This window comes from Aptenodytes forsteri, unplaced genomic scaffold, assembly GCF_000699145.1.
Source record: "Aptenodytes forsteri isolate BGI_AS27 unplaced genomic scaffold, ASM69914v1 Scaffold180, whole genome shotgun sequence".
Taxonomy (NCBI): Eukaryota; Metazoa; Chordata; class Aves; order Sphenisciformes; family Spheniscidae; genus Aptenodytes; species Aptenodytes forsteri.
The window spans coordinates 96,374-114,089 of record NW_008795486.1 but is presented as its reverse complement, the minus strand read 5'-3'; the positions used below and the strand labels follow the sequence as shown (position 1 = coordinate 114,089).

At 44.2% G+C, this 17,716-nt stretch overlaps 1 protein-coding gene across 5 annotated transcripts in view; it reads right to left on the bottom strand.

The window, feature by feature from the left end:
- ME3 (malic enzyme 3) overlaps positions 1–17,716 on the bottom strand; it is a 70,721-nt gene that overhangs the window by 6,781 nt on the left and 46,224 nt on the right. For all 5 annotated transcript variants that reach the window (XM_009281312.2, XM_009281308.2, XM_009281311.2 and 2 more), the window contains one exon: positions 11,577–11,686. In XM_009281312.2, the coding sequence (XP_009279587.1) occupies positions 11,577–11,686 (110 nt within the window). The remainder of the gene's footprint in view (positions 1–11,576; positions 11,687–17,716) is intronic.

Here is a 17,716-nt window from a genome sequence, read left to right as displayed (position 1 = left end):
GGTGCTGAGTTGCCGGCTGGGGTTAAACCATGACACAAGTATTAAGGAGTCACTGAGAACATGAGTTGGTCCCAGATTAGTGAGAAAGAATCCAGTATATGGAGAGCAGAGTCCTGCTGTTACAGCCACCGCAATATGTACAGCTTTCCATCCATCAACGGAGGCAGACGCCTGAATAAACCTGCCTTCACCCCACATCAATCACATATAGTATTCACCTAATGTCCTATCCCAGGTGAAGGAACATGGTGGGAAGAAATCAAGTAAGGTACAGACTAATGAGGATTCAGGCACTGGTGGTATCTCAGGTCACCTGGGCAAGCTGGATACAAGTTTTAAAGGTGAGCTAGGAATGAAGGAGGCAGTTTTATCATAGAATATCTGAAGTTGGAAGGGACCCATAAAGATCACCAAGTCCATTAGTTTTATTCTGCAGCCTTATAAAGGATGCCAGTTTGGATGTGCTCCCAGCTCTGATGCTGTCCCCAGCTCTAATGCTGGTCTCTCCATTCTCATCCTCAGAAGCTTTGTGAGAAATCAGGGAGTCCACAAGTAACAAGTCTTGTGTGGGTGGTTATGGGTGGGGCGGACAACGAACCCTTTTAGGCTAATAAACTTGATTTCACCAAATTTCCAGCATCTCCTATTTTCCTGCCCTTTTAATCAGCCAGTGCATCAGGGTTTCAATCAGCCAGTGCTTCAGTGAGACCCTTTGCAGGGTCCTTAGGGCCCGGGGTGCTGCCAGGCATCAGCGAACAGCCCGGTTGGGAAACGAGAGAAGTTCATGAGCAAAGCAAGACCATGAGCAGTGAAACCAGCAGATGGTGCTGCCTCATCTGTCAAGGACCGAGAAAATAAATTCAGCTTTACCTGCTCCTTTTCTTTAGTGCAAAAGCCACAGCTAAACTAAAAATCTACTGGTATATCATGGCATCGGGGAATGATTTACTCTCTCATTATTTCCATGCAAGCAGAAATCCTAGTGGGAGCAGAGTTACTCTGGCAGATAAGTAACTTTTATTGATATGGCTTATCTTGCTTAGAGAACCTATATAAGCTACTCTGACAAAGAAAATCTTTATTGGCCAGATCAGAAGTGTTTATCAGTACCACTAGCTCACCAACATTTTGCTTTTATAACTCAGATGAGTTTAGTTCTCCAAAAATGAATAATTAGTGCCACTTAAGAATGATTCTGGTTTAGCAGAGGTGGCAGCGGCCACATTTCTGCAGCAAATGTTAATGCCATGGTGTCCATGCACAGGCACACCAGTACAGAATGGCAGCAGCATCATTTCTTACTCATGAGGACACTGCAAGCATCCGTGTCTTAAACACAAAGTGGACTAGACTAACGGTTGGTGGCTTCTTAAGCTTCTTTCTTGCAAAGAATGACTTGAGACACTCGCTTCAGCACCAAGGATGAATTCCCTTCATTAGCTCAGAAAACAGTCTGTACCAGTTTATTTCCAGACCCAGACCATCTGAGTTGTCAGTTTAAAAGGGAATTGATGGGGAGGGAACCAGCTACTGAGTGCTCTGCTGCTTCAGTATTAACATGTCAACTCAGACAACTGAAGGATGTATATGAAGGATTTCCTCTTGCTTCTCCTGCACTAAATCTCTGCCTTTTTAAGCTGTATTTAGAGTAATGTATTTACCTGATGAAATGCCATGCCGTCGGACTAGAAAAATTATAGAGGAAGATAATGAACATCCAAGGAATTTAAAGGAACACCAGATAATTGCCTAGTTTTCGGATTTTGCTTTTTATGGGTGTCACTTAGCTAACCCATGCTCATTCTCCGTGTTTCAGTAAGTCTGTAATCAGCAGGACTGCTTGGCTCGCTGCCATGCCAGATGCTAAGGATGGGACTCTTCTAAACAAACATGTATGATCCTGCGCATGCTAAAGCAGACACCTGAACTGTATCAAGTGAAATGCACCCTAAAAGTGTCACTACCACCACAGTTTTTTAAGAGAGACAAGATAACTGGAATACATGTAGACACTTCTATTGCAGACATCTAAAGTTTGGAGGAAGGGATCCCACCCTGGCAGTCTGAACTGCAAAGAAGTGGGCAGAGACCAGGGTCCCATAATTGTCAGCAATGCCAAGCTTGTGACATGCAGTAGAATATGAACACCTAATATGCCCACACGCTATCTCCCAGGCTTACTTTGCACAGAAATCCCCAAATCCCCATGTGGGTGGGAGTGGGGAACTGATCAGAGGAAAAAATCCAAAAGTGGAATAATTACAGTGTGACAGTCTAAGTGTCAGGTCACAGCATTAGCAGCAATAGATGCCTGGAAAGTAGTTAAAAGAAAGAAATGTAACTGGAGAAATATCTTGTTTCTCTTGGTCCTGACCCAGGCAAAATTGCTTTATACCCTGTGATTGTGAAGAAGTCTGATGGGACAAATGCTGGTATCTGCAAACCCATTTAAATGGAAAATGCTCGTGGGACATTCAGCAGAGGGACTCAAGGTCTTTTTAAAGATATTACTAGCAAGAATTTGAGAAGTAGGGCATATGGAAAGAAAGGGTGCATGGATTCAGTCTGCAGAGCAGTGTGCATTTTGCAGAGCGGAGACCTGAGGGACTGGGTGTGCCGTTACTCATCCCCCTGCACTTGCACTGCAGCTCTGACTAACAACAGGACTCTGTTCAGCTCTGCCATTCCTAATCCTCCTCCTTTCTCTCCAATGTGTTTCTAATCCCTCCACGTCTCCCAAACTGCATCTCACCCCCATTACTCAAGTAACAAAGTTACTGTACCTTGGCCTCAGCTCAATATTTTTCTTTGATAATTACAATTTCTGAGCATGGAACAATAGAGCATCTCTATGGATGACAGTTCACAGCTGGTTCCTATAAGGAATTGGCTAATCATTGTGCTTCAATTTCCAAAAAGACCACAAAATGAGATGGCGGGGGGAACCCCTCACCATGAGTTGTGGCAAGAAAAAAAACACCCTTCGACATGTTGATCTATCTGTTTTCCAAAGAGATTGAATGCTGCTATCGCAGATTACTACTTCCTTAAGTAATTAGCAAGAGCCAGCTTGGCTGGTCTGTATCTGAGGTGAGATACGGAAGAGCACAGAGAGAAGAAAGCAAAATGCTTGCAAATCATCTGGTCTGTGCAAGACTCAAAGTGAATGCTTAACATAATATCACAAAATAGCAAGCAGACCTCAGGAGCCTCTCTGGCGAGTCCTGAGCAACAGGACCAGCAAAGAAAAGAGACATTTAAAACTAAGGTACTCTCAGGCCATCCCTGTAGGAATTATCTCTGACACTCAGGCACATTCAGAATACTGTAAAACATTAAGGAAACCCCGTCGGAGGTTGATTTTTCCACTGGCATTAGTGTAAGTCAGAACGAGCCCCAGTAGGTGTCAGTGGAGCTACACTGGAGCAGAACCAGGGGAAAAGGATCTGCTCCACAGCTTCAAGACACTGCACAGATGGAAAAGGCTGCAGCCCAGAGGCACCCACGCCCGGGGGCCTTATCCTTCCTTCAGAGTGGGGAGAACAGACAGAGAGGCAAACAGCTTCGCATATGGAGTTATGGGCAGCGCTGGCATGACTGCAACAGGGAAAGTGCTGCCCAGTGCTGATGTCAAGGCTGTACCGTGTGTGACAGCACCCAGTGGCTAAGCAGGGGACATGGACGAAAGTGGGGACTCTGCGGATGCTTGGGGGCAGGAGTCCCCCCATGCTGAGGGCTGGCGCTGTCCTGTCACCTGGCCCCCGGCTGAGCAGAGCAGAGCAGAGCAGAGCATCACCACCATGCCAAATGCTTCCAACAGCAGCAGCGATGGGAGAACACAGCCACACCACTGCCCGTTTCTTCATACAGTGCCTGTGTGGGTGATTCCACCTTCTCCACAGCACTGGTGGAAGAAATGGCCAAATTTCTACCCTTGCCCCACCTGCTTATGCTTACGATTTGCCCCATCAAAACCATGCCAAGATGAGGGCTCGGGGAACAGCAAACAACAGTTTAACAGCTCCAGCAAAGGGCAGCCAAGAAAATATAGCTGAATTTATGGATGCAGAGGAAGCACAGGGCTTTTCCAAATTCTGGTTCACATTAACTCCCTGAAGCAGTCCGCCTGTTACTGGAAAGCAGAGTGGAGTCTGTCCAGATCCATTCCAAATACATAATCAAAAGTCAAACACAACAAAGCTGAAGCAAAAAGCTGCCGAAGCGATTGCAGCTCAAGGTCTTCACCTCCATGGCTGTGAGCTATTGTTATCCTTCCCCCAAAGGGCCTCTGTAAGACATTAAGAAAATAAACCTAGAAATGGTGTGGAGCAAGTCAATGAGAACAGCAGTAAAATGCAAAGCATTGATGCTCAGGGAAGGAACTAACAGATTTAGGGACACTGGTGACCCAGAGGAAGCGGTGATATGGTGAAGAGCTGTCTGACAGTGGAGATGCAGAGCTCATCTTAAAGTAGATGCCTCATGTAGGTCATCTCTAGGTGCCTATTTTTAAACCTTTCACTGCAAAGTGCTTGGATTATACAGTGCAGTGCCTTAAAAATGCGTCGCAGTGCTGGCCTGCAGCATTGCCCTCACTCCTGCCTGCGCAGAGTGCCAGCCAGCACACAGGCTGTGCCAACGGGCAGACTGAACCCTCCTCGTCCACAAAGGCAGAGGCTACCAGGCAGCTGCCAGCACTTTGCAAGAAAGCATCCCCATTGCAGCAGTGGAGACCCTGTGGATGCTGTTTTATACCAAGGAGCTAAACCAGTTCAGAGCACAGCCCTGTTCTTCTGTTCGTTTTGCCTCCTTAGCCTGGACTTCACTTAAAGATCACAGGCAGCTTAATACTGAGGTGATGTATGCTGTTCTTTACTGCAAAGGAGGAGATTGCAATGGCATCCAGTGAACAAGAGAAAGAGTGAACAAGAAAAGCAGGAGAGGAAAGGGGACCAAATGTTACAATCCCAAAAATGACAGAAGATACAGGCCAGATCTTTAGGGCCCTGCACCACTAAGCCCAAGACACTGAGGCCCATTTACACCCAGGAGTCCATACTGTTCTGACCTGGCTTGTTTAGCAGTCAATGTGTGATTCAGACGCAAGTCTAGGAGCGGGCCCTTAAACAGTTAATGTAGTAGCATCAAGAGAAAATGCAGGAGCCTCTTCTGCTGCAGGGCACAGCAGATCCAAAAGGGCCTGGTAATGGTGAATCCCTACAGGACTGAGAACATCTCCAGATCTATCTTCAGGCCGGGTAAATCCCCACAGGGAAAGTGTGCTGCTCAGGAGCTGCCTGGCAGGACACAGCCTGCTTTGTTCTGCAGCAGGGTATCGTCCAGCGCTCCCTTCCTATTGTGCTTCCCCCCCTCCTTAGTTTCCTGTGATAATTACTGATGCATTTTCCACGCCAGCTGAAACAACAAAGTAAGATACTGTACCATTTTAATCCGCTGAAATTAGTTAATACCGAGCCAAAAACTAGCTTCGCCTGCTTCACACAGCACATGGAAACGTGCCTGCAAATTAGGCCATGTTTGCACATGATTGATTTCTACCTTGCCCAAATGTTTGAAGCCGCTCAGATTTGTGGCACTGGAGTCAGCCTGTTCCCAACATCAGCTGCGACCTGGGAGCAGATCTCCTCCAGGCTGAGACACTGCTTCCTGAAGTGTCCTGGAAAGGTTATGGAAAGGTTATCTGCTAGGATAATGAGAAAAGGTGGTTGGTGGGTCAAGAGATATTTTGAGGCTCATCAGCAGTCACACATCCAACAACAAAGGGGAATCACTGCTCTAACGAGTGGGAAAAGACCCAGAGAGGTTCTGCGAAAGTGATCTAGACTACTTCAGTTGTGGAGGGACTATGAAAATACAAAAGGCTGAGTGTTTTTAAAGTGGCTAGCGATCCGGGGTTTCCCATCTTGAAATGCCTTGAAGAAGTCTCATTTGCACGGTGTAGGTGTTCAGCCTATTTTAGAAATCCTATCTGTTCACAGTGTCTCAAACTGGATATGGATATATCTGAAACACTCAGATTGGTGGTTCTCTGAGAAGCTATCAATGTTACACTTACATCAGGTCTAGTTTTAAAAGACTGCTAAAGATGCCCAGAGTCAGGAGATAGTAGGCTTTATGCTTCTGTGCACTATTCTCTCTGCCCTGCCCATATGTGTGAAAGGCTTTTGAATTACATGATCAGATACAATCAATTAAGTAACACGTTAGAGATTTCTCTAACTCTGACTAAACTTGCAGAACAACTTCTGCTGTTCAGTACTGAGTAAGCAATCTAAGCCTGAAGAATTCATGTTTGATATGTGAACATGGAGGGTAACACGCTTATCAACCAGGAGAATGAACTTTTCATAGAAAAAATAAGGTTGGAAGAGATGCCTGGAGGTCACCTAGCCCAGTATCTGCTTAAAGCAGGGCTAGCTTCCAAATTAGATTAGGTTGCTTAGGGCCTTCTCAAAGGATAAAAGTCCCAAAGCCTCTCTGCACAACTTGTCCCAGTGTTCAACCACTCTCATGGTGAATAATGTTTTTGTTTTGTCTGATCAGATAACTGAATAACGACACTGAAGGATCTCTGTTGGAGCATAAAGATTTCAGTTCAGCAAGCCCAATAGCCTAACTCAATTCTCAGGTTGATGGGTCTGATCCCATTTCTGCTTAGCCCAGGCACAAACTCCTGCTGATTCTTGTGGGTATTCAGTGCACCTCTTTGAAGGCTGTGTTGGAATTAGACAGGCTCTTTACCACAAAGATAGTGAGGCACGCGCACACAGAGCCCTAGTCCCACGCTGAGAACCTTAGGTGTGCAAATTTACAGGGTTTCTATGGACTCCTGCCTATTTAGCAGGGATCATTCAACAGACCATTCAAAGTCCATGAGACCTGATGAGATGCATCTGAGGACGCTGAGGTATGTGGCCAATGGCACTACAAAATCATTCTTTGAAAGGTTTTGGTAATCGGGGAGGTTCCCAATGCCTGAAAAAAGACAAATGCCACACCCATCTTCAAGAAGCACCAGAAGAAGTATCCAGGGAATTTTAGCTCAGTCAACCTAACCTCAGTACCTGGGGATTACAAAGCAAATTTTCCTGGAAGGCATGTCTACAAACATGAAGGTGATGGAGAACAGCATGGGTTTCCCAAGGCAAATCATGCCTGACCAACCTGGCTGCCTTCTATGATGAGATAACTGGCTATGTGGACAAGGAGAGGGAAGTGGGTGTTGCTTTCTCTGACCTGCTTGAGGCCGTTGAAACAATCTCCCAAAGCATCCTTGTAGCCAAACTGAAGAGATAGAGACTGAACAAGTGGACTATCAGGTGGGTGAAAAAGTGGCTGGGCTGCTGGGCTCAAAGGCTTGTGGTCAGCGGTACAAAGTGGTACAAAGAGGCCAGTACTATTTAGGTTCTGTTAACAACCTGGATGATAAGACAGAGTACACGCGCAGCAAGTTCATGGATGATTACAAATTGGGGATAGTGATCAATGACTGTCACTCACAGGGATCTCAGCAGGCTGGAGAAATGGGCTCAGGGAAACCTCATGAAGGTCAGCCAAGGCAAATGCAAAGTCCTGCACCTCGGAAGAAGGAATAACCTCATGCAACAGCCCATGGTAGGGGCTGATGGCTGAAAAGCAGCTTTGCAGAAGAGTACTTGGGGGTAATGGTGGACAACAAGTTGAAGATGAGCCAGCAATATGCCCCTGTGGCACAAAGGCCAACAGCCTGTTAGACTGTGTCAACAGAAGTCTAGGCAGCAGGTCAAGGAAAGTGATCATTTCTTTCTATTTCAGCACTTTTGAGGTCATATCTAGACCAGCATCTCCAGTATGGGGTTCTCAGCACAAGGAATATATTGACAAACTGGAGCAAGTCCAGAGGAGAGCCATCAACATGACCAGGGTATACAAGGAGGACTGAAGAACCTGGGTTTGGTTAGGTTGGAGAAAGCTAAGAGGGCATCTAATTTCTGTCTACAACTACTTACGGAGTGTTTGTAAAGGAGCCAGATTCTTCTCAGAGGTGCACAGCAAAGGGTGAGGGGCAACGAACACAACTTGCATCTAGGGAAATTAGATGTTAGGGGAAAAAAAAGACAAGGAAGATGAAAAAACTTTGGAACAGGTAACATAAAGAGGTTGTGAATATCCATCCTTGTAGATATGGAAAAATATTTGGCTGGACAAGGCTCTGAGGAACCTATTCTAATGTCAGAATTGGATCTATCTTTGAAATCATCTTTTAATTGAGTGAGGGGTTGGACTGGGTGATGTCCAGAGGTCCCTTCCAAACTAACCTCTTCAATGATTTTATATATTTTCTTGTATGAAGCACGAAGCCAGAGAAGCCAGTCTTAGGGATTTACAAGACTTGACACCTTTGTAGGACTTTTCAGTTGTCTACTTTCTGTTTATGCACAATTAAGTGGAGCAAAGTTACAGTAGGAAGAGAAAGAGCAGTATCTAAAGCATTCTCATGTCCCTCCAATTTCATATGTGCTTCATCACCTGCCCTGGTACTTTACTGGGAAAAAGGAAGAAGTGACAATCAATTTTCTCCCGTAGAGCTGAAATTGAAGCTGTTGCCCCTTGCATGAACCCAGACAGAGCTGGGAAAGGACTGATGTCATCACCCCACAGAGGAAGGAGAAGCACTCCCTAAATGGGGAGCTCCCACGCGCGGGCACTGTGAGCCAGCTCCTGCTAGCTCCCAGGCTAATGGCTTTCAGAATAAGAGCAATCACCTTGTCCCAGTTTGTGGTACCTGGCAGGCACCCCACTCAGCATCAGCAGGCTGGCTCAAACTGGAAGGGGTCTGAGTAATTTTAATTCTGTGGGGTTAGGATGGATTTGGCAATACAGTAATTTGTGTAACAAAAAAACCCTAGGCGTTAATATTTTCAGCTGCTTTCTGTTTGTGTAGGCCCTGGGGCAGCAAGAGGGAGGCCCAAAGAAGATTAAGTGGAGCAATTTATACTTTCTTCCCACACCTCATCTGTGTGTATGTGTCTGTGTGTGTGTAGGCATACTGCATTCAGAGTCCCACTAACCAGTGGGCAATGAGTTTAAATTAGTAAAGCTCAGGCCTGATCTGACTTGCGCTGTTTGTGCCTAATGTGTGTTTTTAAATCAATATACTTAAAACAATGCTGGCTCGGAAGCCGGGATAATTCTGGCTTCAGGAGGTCTGCTCCTGCCTGACTTGAGTAAAATGAGTCAGGACTGCTTAAACAAGGCTTTGTATAATTCTCATTAATGATTTAAAACACAATTTGCATTGAACTCTCCCACTTTTTTAAGTAGGCAAGTGGTGAAACAGCAGCATGTTAGAAAAGAGAGAGCCTGAGGCAAAAACAAAGAACAGGAGGGTGTAAGTGAGAAAATGGCACTTCCTACCTTTCTCATATCATATGGGGATACAGAGGGGTATGTTAGGGTGGGTAAATCAGACTACTCATCCCAGCTTCAGCTCCATTAATCTCTGACATGACTCCAAGACAGAGTTAACTGAGCAGATCCAAGTTACTTCAGCTTCCCAAAGGTCCCGAAAACTCATTCCTGACTATGACCCTGGCTTGGAATCCCTTTTTCTTTCTGACAACTATATGAAAAAGCCTGAAACAGTGGCTTGCTTCCCTTGATTCATCACTTGTCTGCACAAAAGATCAGCAGGATTTCTTTCCTTATCTACTACTGTGAAATCAGTGCCAGCTAGATGCTTTATTTGAGAATATAAGGGAGTTTTACCAGTAAGAGGTAAAATCCTACGGTTTTAACAGGTGGGACTCCAGAGAGTTTTCAAGGGACTAGACATCTCCCATGCACCGTGACACACATCTAACTGGGGAGAAGCAGATGAGGTCCATTTTATGGCAATGCCGTTTTACAGCATCCTCCTGGATGTGGTTTGCCCCTCCGGGGTAGTCATTTCCAGGAACTGCCTGAGGCATTCAGCTATGACCTACGGCCAAAAAGAAACTATAAAAAATACAGTCTCCTCCCTCCCACTCAGAATCTTCAGTTTTGCTTTAATATCCTCTTTCTCTTCTCTCTGTCAATTGAAGAAACTATTCCAATTCACCAAGAAACCTTTCCAATTCACTCTAGTTCCCCCAAGAACACCTAGATCCAGGCCCATGGACCTGCCACATCGCCTGGTCTCTTTTCCTTTCAACTGCTGAGTCCTCTTCCACTTGCAGAGAGAGCAACTAATCCAAAATAAATCTTTACATCATCGGCTTCTTATTATGGGCTTCGTCTGTCCATCTCCAGAAAAGTTTGAGTTCTTGGTTCCTCCATTCAAGACTTCCATTCAAAAATGTATCATCTCCTGTGTTCTCTTCTTCTGTGCTCCTCTCTCCACTGAGAGCTTTTCTGGGTGGCAAGAACACCTAATGAGTCTTCTTGTACGGGAATATCTATCTCACCTTGTCTGAAATGCCTTTAAGCTCCTCTGCTTCTAAACCCTCTTCGTGAAAGTGTCTTTGAGCAGGACCAGGCATCCCATCACACCAACCATATTCCCACAAGCCAGGGTCTTACTCCCTCTTGTGCCGTGACAGATATGAACAAGCTGTTAGACACACTGCCAAATATTGCTAGATGGGTAGCAGATGCAGAAATAGCTCACAAGTCTGCTCACAAAAGAACCAGCATTGTGTGAAAAATGACACTGGCATTTCTTTCAGTCTCTTTCAAGTACAAGTGAGGATAAGCCCAACTGACTTCAAATAATTAAATCAACAAACCTTGGAAATTTGTTGCAAGCAGGACTAGATAAAAGAAGAAAAGATGAAGGGACCCACAGGAGAAGAACTGGTTATTTGTAATCACTTGGGAAGATCCTGTCCCTGTCGGATGGGCAAACAGCCCTTCTGACGGTTTAAAGCAAAGGCAGCACCAGATCAGGATGCCATCAATATGTAGCTTGCATCCCTCTGTGCATTTGAGCAATCCTGCTGACCGCTGAGCCTCACAGGGCCCAGGAGATGTGCTGGTTATTAGCCCCAGGTTTGCTGCTCTCATTTCTCTCTGGCACTGGAAGAGTTATGTTAACCACTCTAGGGGAGACCACATCTGTTCTCAGATTCCCCTGGAGTTAGCATCCATGGAGAGGAAAGAAGCTGGTTTACCTTTTCATTTGTGCATGTAATAAGAAGGATAACAATAGAGGGACAATGCCAGGATCAGCTAATGACCACCTGGCTCATGGAAACCGAAAGCCTTGCATAACTGTTAAAACATCATCATTGTTTTAGTTAAATTATAGAAAATTAATGGAACTCTCAAAATTACCTTAATAATCTAAAGCACATGATCCATTTTCTCCCTTGAACAACATTGCTGCAGTGAACGACTAAATTACTAAAAACAATGGGAACTCCCTTTTCTACTTAGACTGCTGTGCTTTTGTTTATATTTTTAAATGCTTATGTGTAAACTCTAAAATTTATCTCACATCTGAGTATTGTATCTGAGTAACAGTCTTGTGATCTTAATCGCCTTTCCTCATGGGAAGGTGAAGGTTAAATTTGCATTTTCCTAACTGTACTTACCCTGAATATCATCATTGAATGTACAGTATCTGTTGCGGTATTTATTGAGGAGACGAAAAGCGTTAGCATTGGCAAAATCTTCAAACTGGATCAGACAATTCATGCCATACCTGCAAGTTAAAGGGTAATTAAAAATGGATAGAAATATTTCCACAACATAGGACGACATATACATCTTTTACCAGGACAACGCAGCTACAGTCTCTAGCACAGAGATAAAAGTATCATAAGAGAAATGCATCACAGTAACAGCCAACAGGATCACACCCTTCCCAAGGTCCTTACACTCAGAAATGTGGAGTCTCTAAGAATAAACTGTATTCATAAAATGTCTATTGCAGAGGTACAAGGGGCTTCTTAATATGCATACCTATATACCTATATATACATATATGCATCTTCGGACGATGGGTACGACAAATTTTCAGTGGCGTATTTACCAAGGAGCTTCTCAAAGTGAAGGAGATGCTCTTTTGCAATGGGTATTGCAACTGCCATGTTGCAACACAGCAAATCTGACTGCAAAGGGAACGTCAGTTAAAGGGACACCACCAAGTGCCCACTTCAACTGTAGGTGACCAAGAGATGAGAAAAAACTTGCGTGTAGGATCACATGGACCTGAGTGCTTCACGGTGTGATTTCATAGCCACGTTTTTGTGCTTTGGAAACATGTTTCTCTCCCCTGAGTTGCTTTGCAGGAAACCAGCACGCAATGACAGCTAGTGACCCGTAGAGTCAAAAGGCAGGAAATAATTGCAAACTTTCCCTAATTATCCAGTAATATCAGGGCAAGTGTGCAATTTCTAAAAATTGGGTAATATTCAGACTGTTCCATATCTGTACACTTTCAGCACTCTGTATGACACCAGGCTGCATTAAAGCTTTGCTAACAAAATCTAAAAGGGCCATAAGTACTCTTGTCTCTCACTTAAATGTGACGGGGCAGTGGGAGAAGCTCAGAGAATAAGTAATGCAACTATCGGCAACCTCTGGGCTGCAGGCAGGTGAAAGGGCTCTAAATAGCTGCACTGTGTTAGAGACCTGAACTCCTCTGGGACTATAAGCAGTGCAGAGGCAGCGTCACCTTACATACCTCCCATTCAGACGTTCCTCCTTTGCCACTGAAATCTGAGGTAGGGGACACCCCTGCTTTAAACTAGAAATTGATACTGGATAAAACATGCTCCATTTGAGAACCGTGGCTCCTGTCGTGAAAAGCTCTTTTCACGGCACTCGCAGTGCGGGGAGTCAGGCTCTCCTGGGAGAGCCTCGAATTTTTTATTATTTTCCATTTGAAGTATGTCTGTCAGCAAGGAGACAGTGATAAGCACATGCATTGTGCTCCTTTATTTGTCTGTCATGAGAAACTCTCGCTTCATAAGCCTTCTGGTCCCGAAAAGGGAAAAGGGTTGACTCTTACACTTGCTTCACATTGTGCTTGCTTTTAGAAAAGGACCACAATGATTTTAGAGCTGTGTATGACTCTTTCAGATACAAAAAGCTCAGTTTCAACTCAATGCTTCGCTCTAGTTAATATCCTACTAAGCTTAATATTTGCAAAATAGTATTAATATTTGCAAAATTTCAATGAAAAATTAAAGTGCTTGGAGTCTTTGTTGAATCAGGGACACAGAAGCTGTGGAAACTTTTCTATGGGGTCTGCAATGCAGTGTCATCCCCCGAGGGAAGTGTCATTGCTCCTGTCACCAAAGAATGGGCATGTCCACATTACAGAGCTGAGTGTGCAGAGATCCCTGACTGAGTACAGCACAGCTCCGTGACAGAACGTGGTGCTGTTTCCTTGCTCCTGGGCACCTTTCAGCTTCTCCTTTGGTGATGTTGGGAAAGGATACGGCACACCTGCAAGGGAGGACATGCCACGGTGGGTGGTTTTCTTCCTTGCTAATGTGGAATCCAATGACTGAGGGCATCTTCAATTTATCTCATGTGCAGTCTGGGTACTTTCTACCACCTGGGTACCATCAGAGACGGACTACCATGCCCAGTCCCCACTGTATGTGTTCTCCGTATCTCTCCTGAAAGAGAATGCAGCGCAAAGGGATTAAAAATTGCTTTCAAAATTAGTCCGTATTTATTGTGTGCCATCTGATAGCTCCTACTTTATAAAGTATACTTACTCCCCACTCTGCAATGCCAGAGGCCAGTGAGCCCTCTCTAGGTAGGCAGATGCAAGCATGAGTGGTCATACTGGCCAGAATGGCAGCAACTTCTTGTCTTGTTTACTGTGCTGAAAGGAGCAACAAAAGAGCCCTGTGCAATATCCCTGTCGTAGTTGCACCACAACTCTCACCCTGGATATGGAGGTTTAGGCATGGATTTCCCAGGGGACCAACAGGCTTTGAAATTCCACAGGATCTAGATGCTCAGGTGGGGAAATTCCAGCTTGCCATACTTCAAGGGGAAAAAAGCCTACAAAAGGGACTGGACAACTGCTCCCACTGGTTTTGTGACTTCGAACAGGACAAATTCTTTCCTGCACCCTGTATGACAGGCCATGTTCCCTGGCTCAACAGCAACTGGAGCCTATTGAAATTTTGCATTTCTTTTTATAAGATACTCTTAAATTGTCCCCAGTGTGCTGCTAACTACAAGTTACACCCAGTGTTTGAGGGACAGACTGCTTATGCAGTCTCCCCACTGCAGATTCTGGCAGCTATCAAGGAGACATCCGGTATCAGAATATCTTCTGAAATGCTGAGCAACACTCTGAAGAGCAATAGATGAAGATTCCCAAGTCTCTTGCTCTCTGTAAAGTCTTGGAAGTCAACACGAACATTGTGGATATCCAAGGAATTTGTGCAAATAAACAATACAAAAAATGCCTGCGAAAATCAGTTTTCTAATGGACGATCCTCTTATCCATCGTTTGAATGCGTAAGGAAAACATGGCTAAGAGGGAGATGACACACCATCCAGAACATCTGCTAACATCTCACAGCAAAGAATTAGCAAATCTTTGAGCAACTTTGGTTGCTATGGAAACTATTTTTCTAACACCAGTCTTATTATTTATTTGTATCACTGAGGAAGTAACATTACTGGCTTGCTTAATAACATCAGTGATCTCAGCCAGCATTAATGTATGGGTGGCCAGCTCCCCAAAGAGCATAAGGGTACGTGGGTGGGTTTCCCTAACTACAGAGTCAAATTTGCAAGAGTATTAACCTGGACATTTTTTTTTCTCTTTTGAGCACAGAATTCTTTCCTCACTTCACATTCCTGGTCTGCAGCATGAGACAGTGCACGGTTACTTCTATTTTCGTCTGTGATCATTTTTTATTAAGCAGAGCACAAGGAAGGTATGGTGGCCCATAAACACTTCATTTCTCTTCCTGCCCCTCAGTATGACAGGACAGTGCTGGAATGCAAACTCTTTTCACTGAGCTATTGTTTTGAAGATTGCTTTGTTTTTCTCTGCAATGTGTCCACTGAGCATTTTAAAGTATAAACCACATTTCTGAGCCTATGTGAGCCTTTGCATAATGTGAGAACTAAAGTTTTCATTAATAAAGACCACAAATTGGTCATGGCAAGACCCTAAGACCGGATGCTTTAAATGAAAGAACCAAATATTTCAGTCTCACAGTTAAAGATGGGAATCTCGGGATGATGATCCTAGTCCTCAAGGACTACCCACCTTACTAGGGTTTTGAGAGGACTTTAAAAAACTTGTGCTGCTCAAAGTCACTGAAATTAAACACAGATTAGGCAGCTGACTTACTGAGCCATCTTAGAAATCCACCAGTTAATGCTTACTGCTCTTTCCCAATGGTACTTTGGTGGCTGTGTGCAATGCTCCATCTTAGGATGACCTGATCAACCTAAGGATGAACTTAGCAAGGGGTATGAACAAAACAACGGCTGGGGCCACTTGCAGTAACATCCTTGTGAGTATCAACATGATGAGTCAATTCTGCTGTCTTTCCTCCACAGCACAGTAACTCAAGATTTGTGTAAACTGTTTCATCCCAAAGGAATTCAGAGCTCTCTACAAAGTATTTGGGTAGCATCCAAAAGCAAAACGTAGCCAACGTGGGACTGGAGCACAGAAGTGCTTTAATATGCAACAATGCGAAAAAAAATCCAGTTTAGGAGAGAAGGTGGAGAATATCTGTTATTGCAAAGGGAAACGGTGGTCAAAGAGCTGCTACTTGTACTGGAATTCAGCCAACAAAATGCAGCACAAACTAGGATTTCTTCCACTACCTTTACATATCTAAAAGTTGGCTGTGTAATGCTGAGCTAGAAAACTCTGGCTGCTTTCTCAGACAACGAAGAGAAAGAGGCATGTCCAATAGCAACTTCTGTGAACTAGTCTAAATGGAAAATGGAAATAGGTAACATCTCTGGAGATGCTTCTTTCTCCACAGTCTCTGTGAAGACAGTCTAAGATGACCAACTTAAATTTAGATGTCTAACTTCAGACACCTAAATTAGGAGAGATAATCTAATGCTATCTAATTATCACAGCTGGTTAGGAAGATCTTAAATATATGTCATGCACCCTAGGCCACTGGCTTATCACCCTTTTAACTGCAATGCTCTGCTGTCCTTCAAAGCCTGTAATTTCTTTGTTGGTCTTCTCTATAGAAATTGCCCTGCTCCATCCCTTGTGTATGGTATCCACATAAATACCATAGGTTATATGGAAATACTTCAGGATGAAATGAAATATACTGGCCAGTCTCCCCCCATCATAACATTTTTTAAATGAAAACTGGATTTTGACAAAACTGATTTTGCAAAATTGTTCTGCTTCATTGGAAACATTGTAGTTTCCATCGAGAAACCAAAATTAACGATTTCTTGTTGGAGGAATCATTTTTAGTGAGGTATGCTTTTGTCTAACCAGCTAAGAAATTCTGCTCTGTTTAACTTGTGACATCTGATACGAGTGCAGTTCTGAGTTAGTACACACCGAAGCACTTAGAACATGCTTGCTGTCTACAGGTGCAGGATCCCTCTTACAGAGTAAGTGATTGTAAAGTGAGTATTTGAATAAGGATTTCTGAAGATCCCCTCCAAGACATTTAAATACCCTTAAATTTGTTGCTAGAATTTAGGGTCGCCCTACAGAGAGATCTTGCAAACTGCAGTGGTAGGAAGAGGCTCCTGAGGTCAGTCTGCTTGGCTTGTTGCCAGTTCTCATAGATTCTTCCATGCTTCTACCGATCCATGGGACTCATCTCCTAACTTTCAGCTCAGAGCCTGAAGGAGAGTTTGAAGCCAAGAGCAGCAGGTCACATCAGGACTGAATGTTTCCCAGTCCAGGAAAGGCATGGCCAGCTAGGGTTGGCTCCCTCCAGTAATCTCATCCTGACTGTGACTCATCTTCTCTACAGCATTCTATCATCTTCTTGGCATCTGGGACGTTAGTAGTTAAACACCCAGCATCTAATTGCCTTTATCTAAAAGGAAAGCTCAAATGTAGACTATCAGGATTTCAGACTGACAAGGTACACTGAAACAGAGCAAGTGCCAACCTCCAGTTTGGTTTCTTCCATCCCCCAGTTCTTTCCCCCCCTTTCAAAAAAGGAAGGCTTTGGGTTTTGACCTGATTTTGGATTCAAAGCTGTTCCCATTCCTCTTGGGCACACTGAAGTGTGCATTTCTTGGGATCTCTGCAGTTCTATGTCTCCTTGTGGAACTGGACCTTTCCCCTTATCGTGAGTAATTCTTACATTTGCAGGCTGTGGAGAAGGATGCTTGGACAGTTCATTTCTGTACCTCTCTGACAGGTGGTTTTGAAAGAAGTCAGACATGCTGGATAGAAATGGAGAGAGACTATAACAACAAAGTCTTTTATGGTCACTAAATATTATCCATGTTGATGTCTTAACACCAATGCCCCCTCAACCACCACAACACATACACACTTTTCAGCAAAAATGAGACCTTTTGGAGTTACAAACCAAACTCTGCTATACTGGTTTGTTGTATGGTGGGTTAATGTCAGGTGCAAACTCTGATATCCTTTGCTGAAGGCTCTGTGGTTTTTTCAGATAAAACACTGAATCTAATTTTTCTCTAAAAACAGTTCTTCACTTCTGTCTTTGTCCTGGTTTCGGCAGGGATACAGTTAATTTCCTTCCTAGTAGCTGGTACAGTGCTGTGGTTT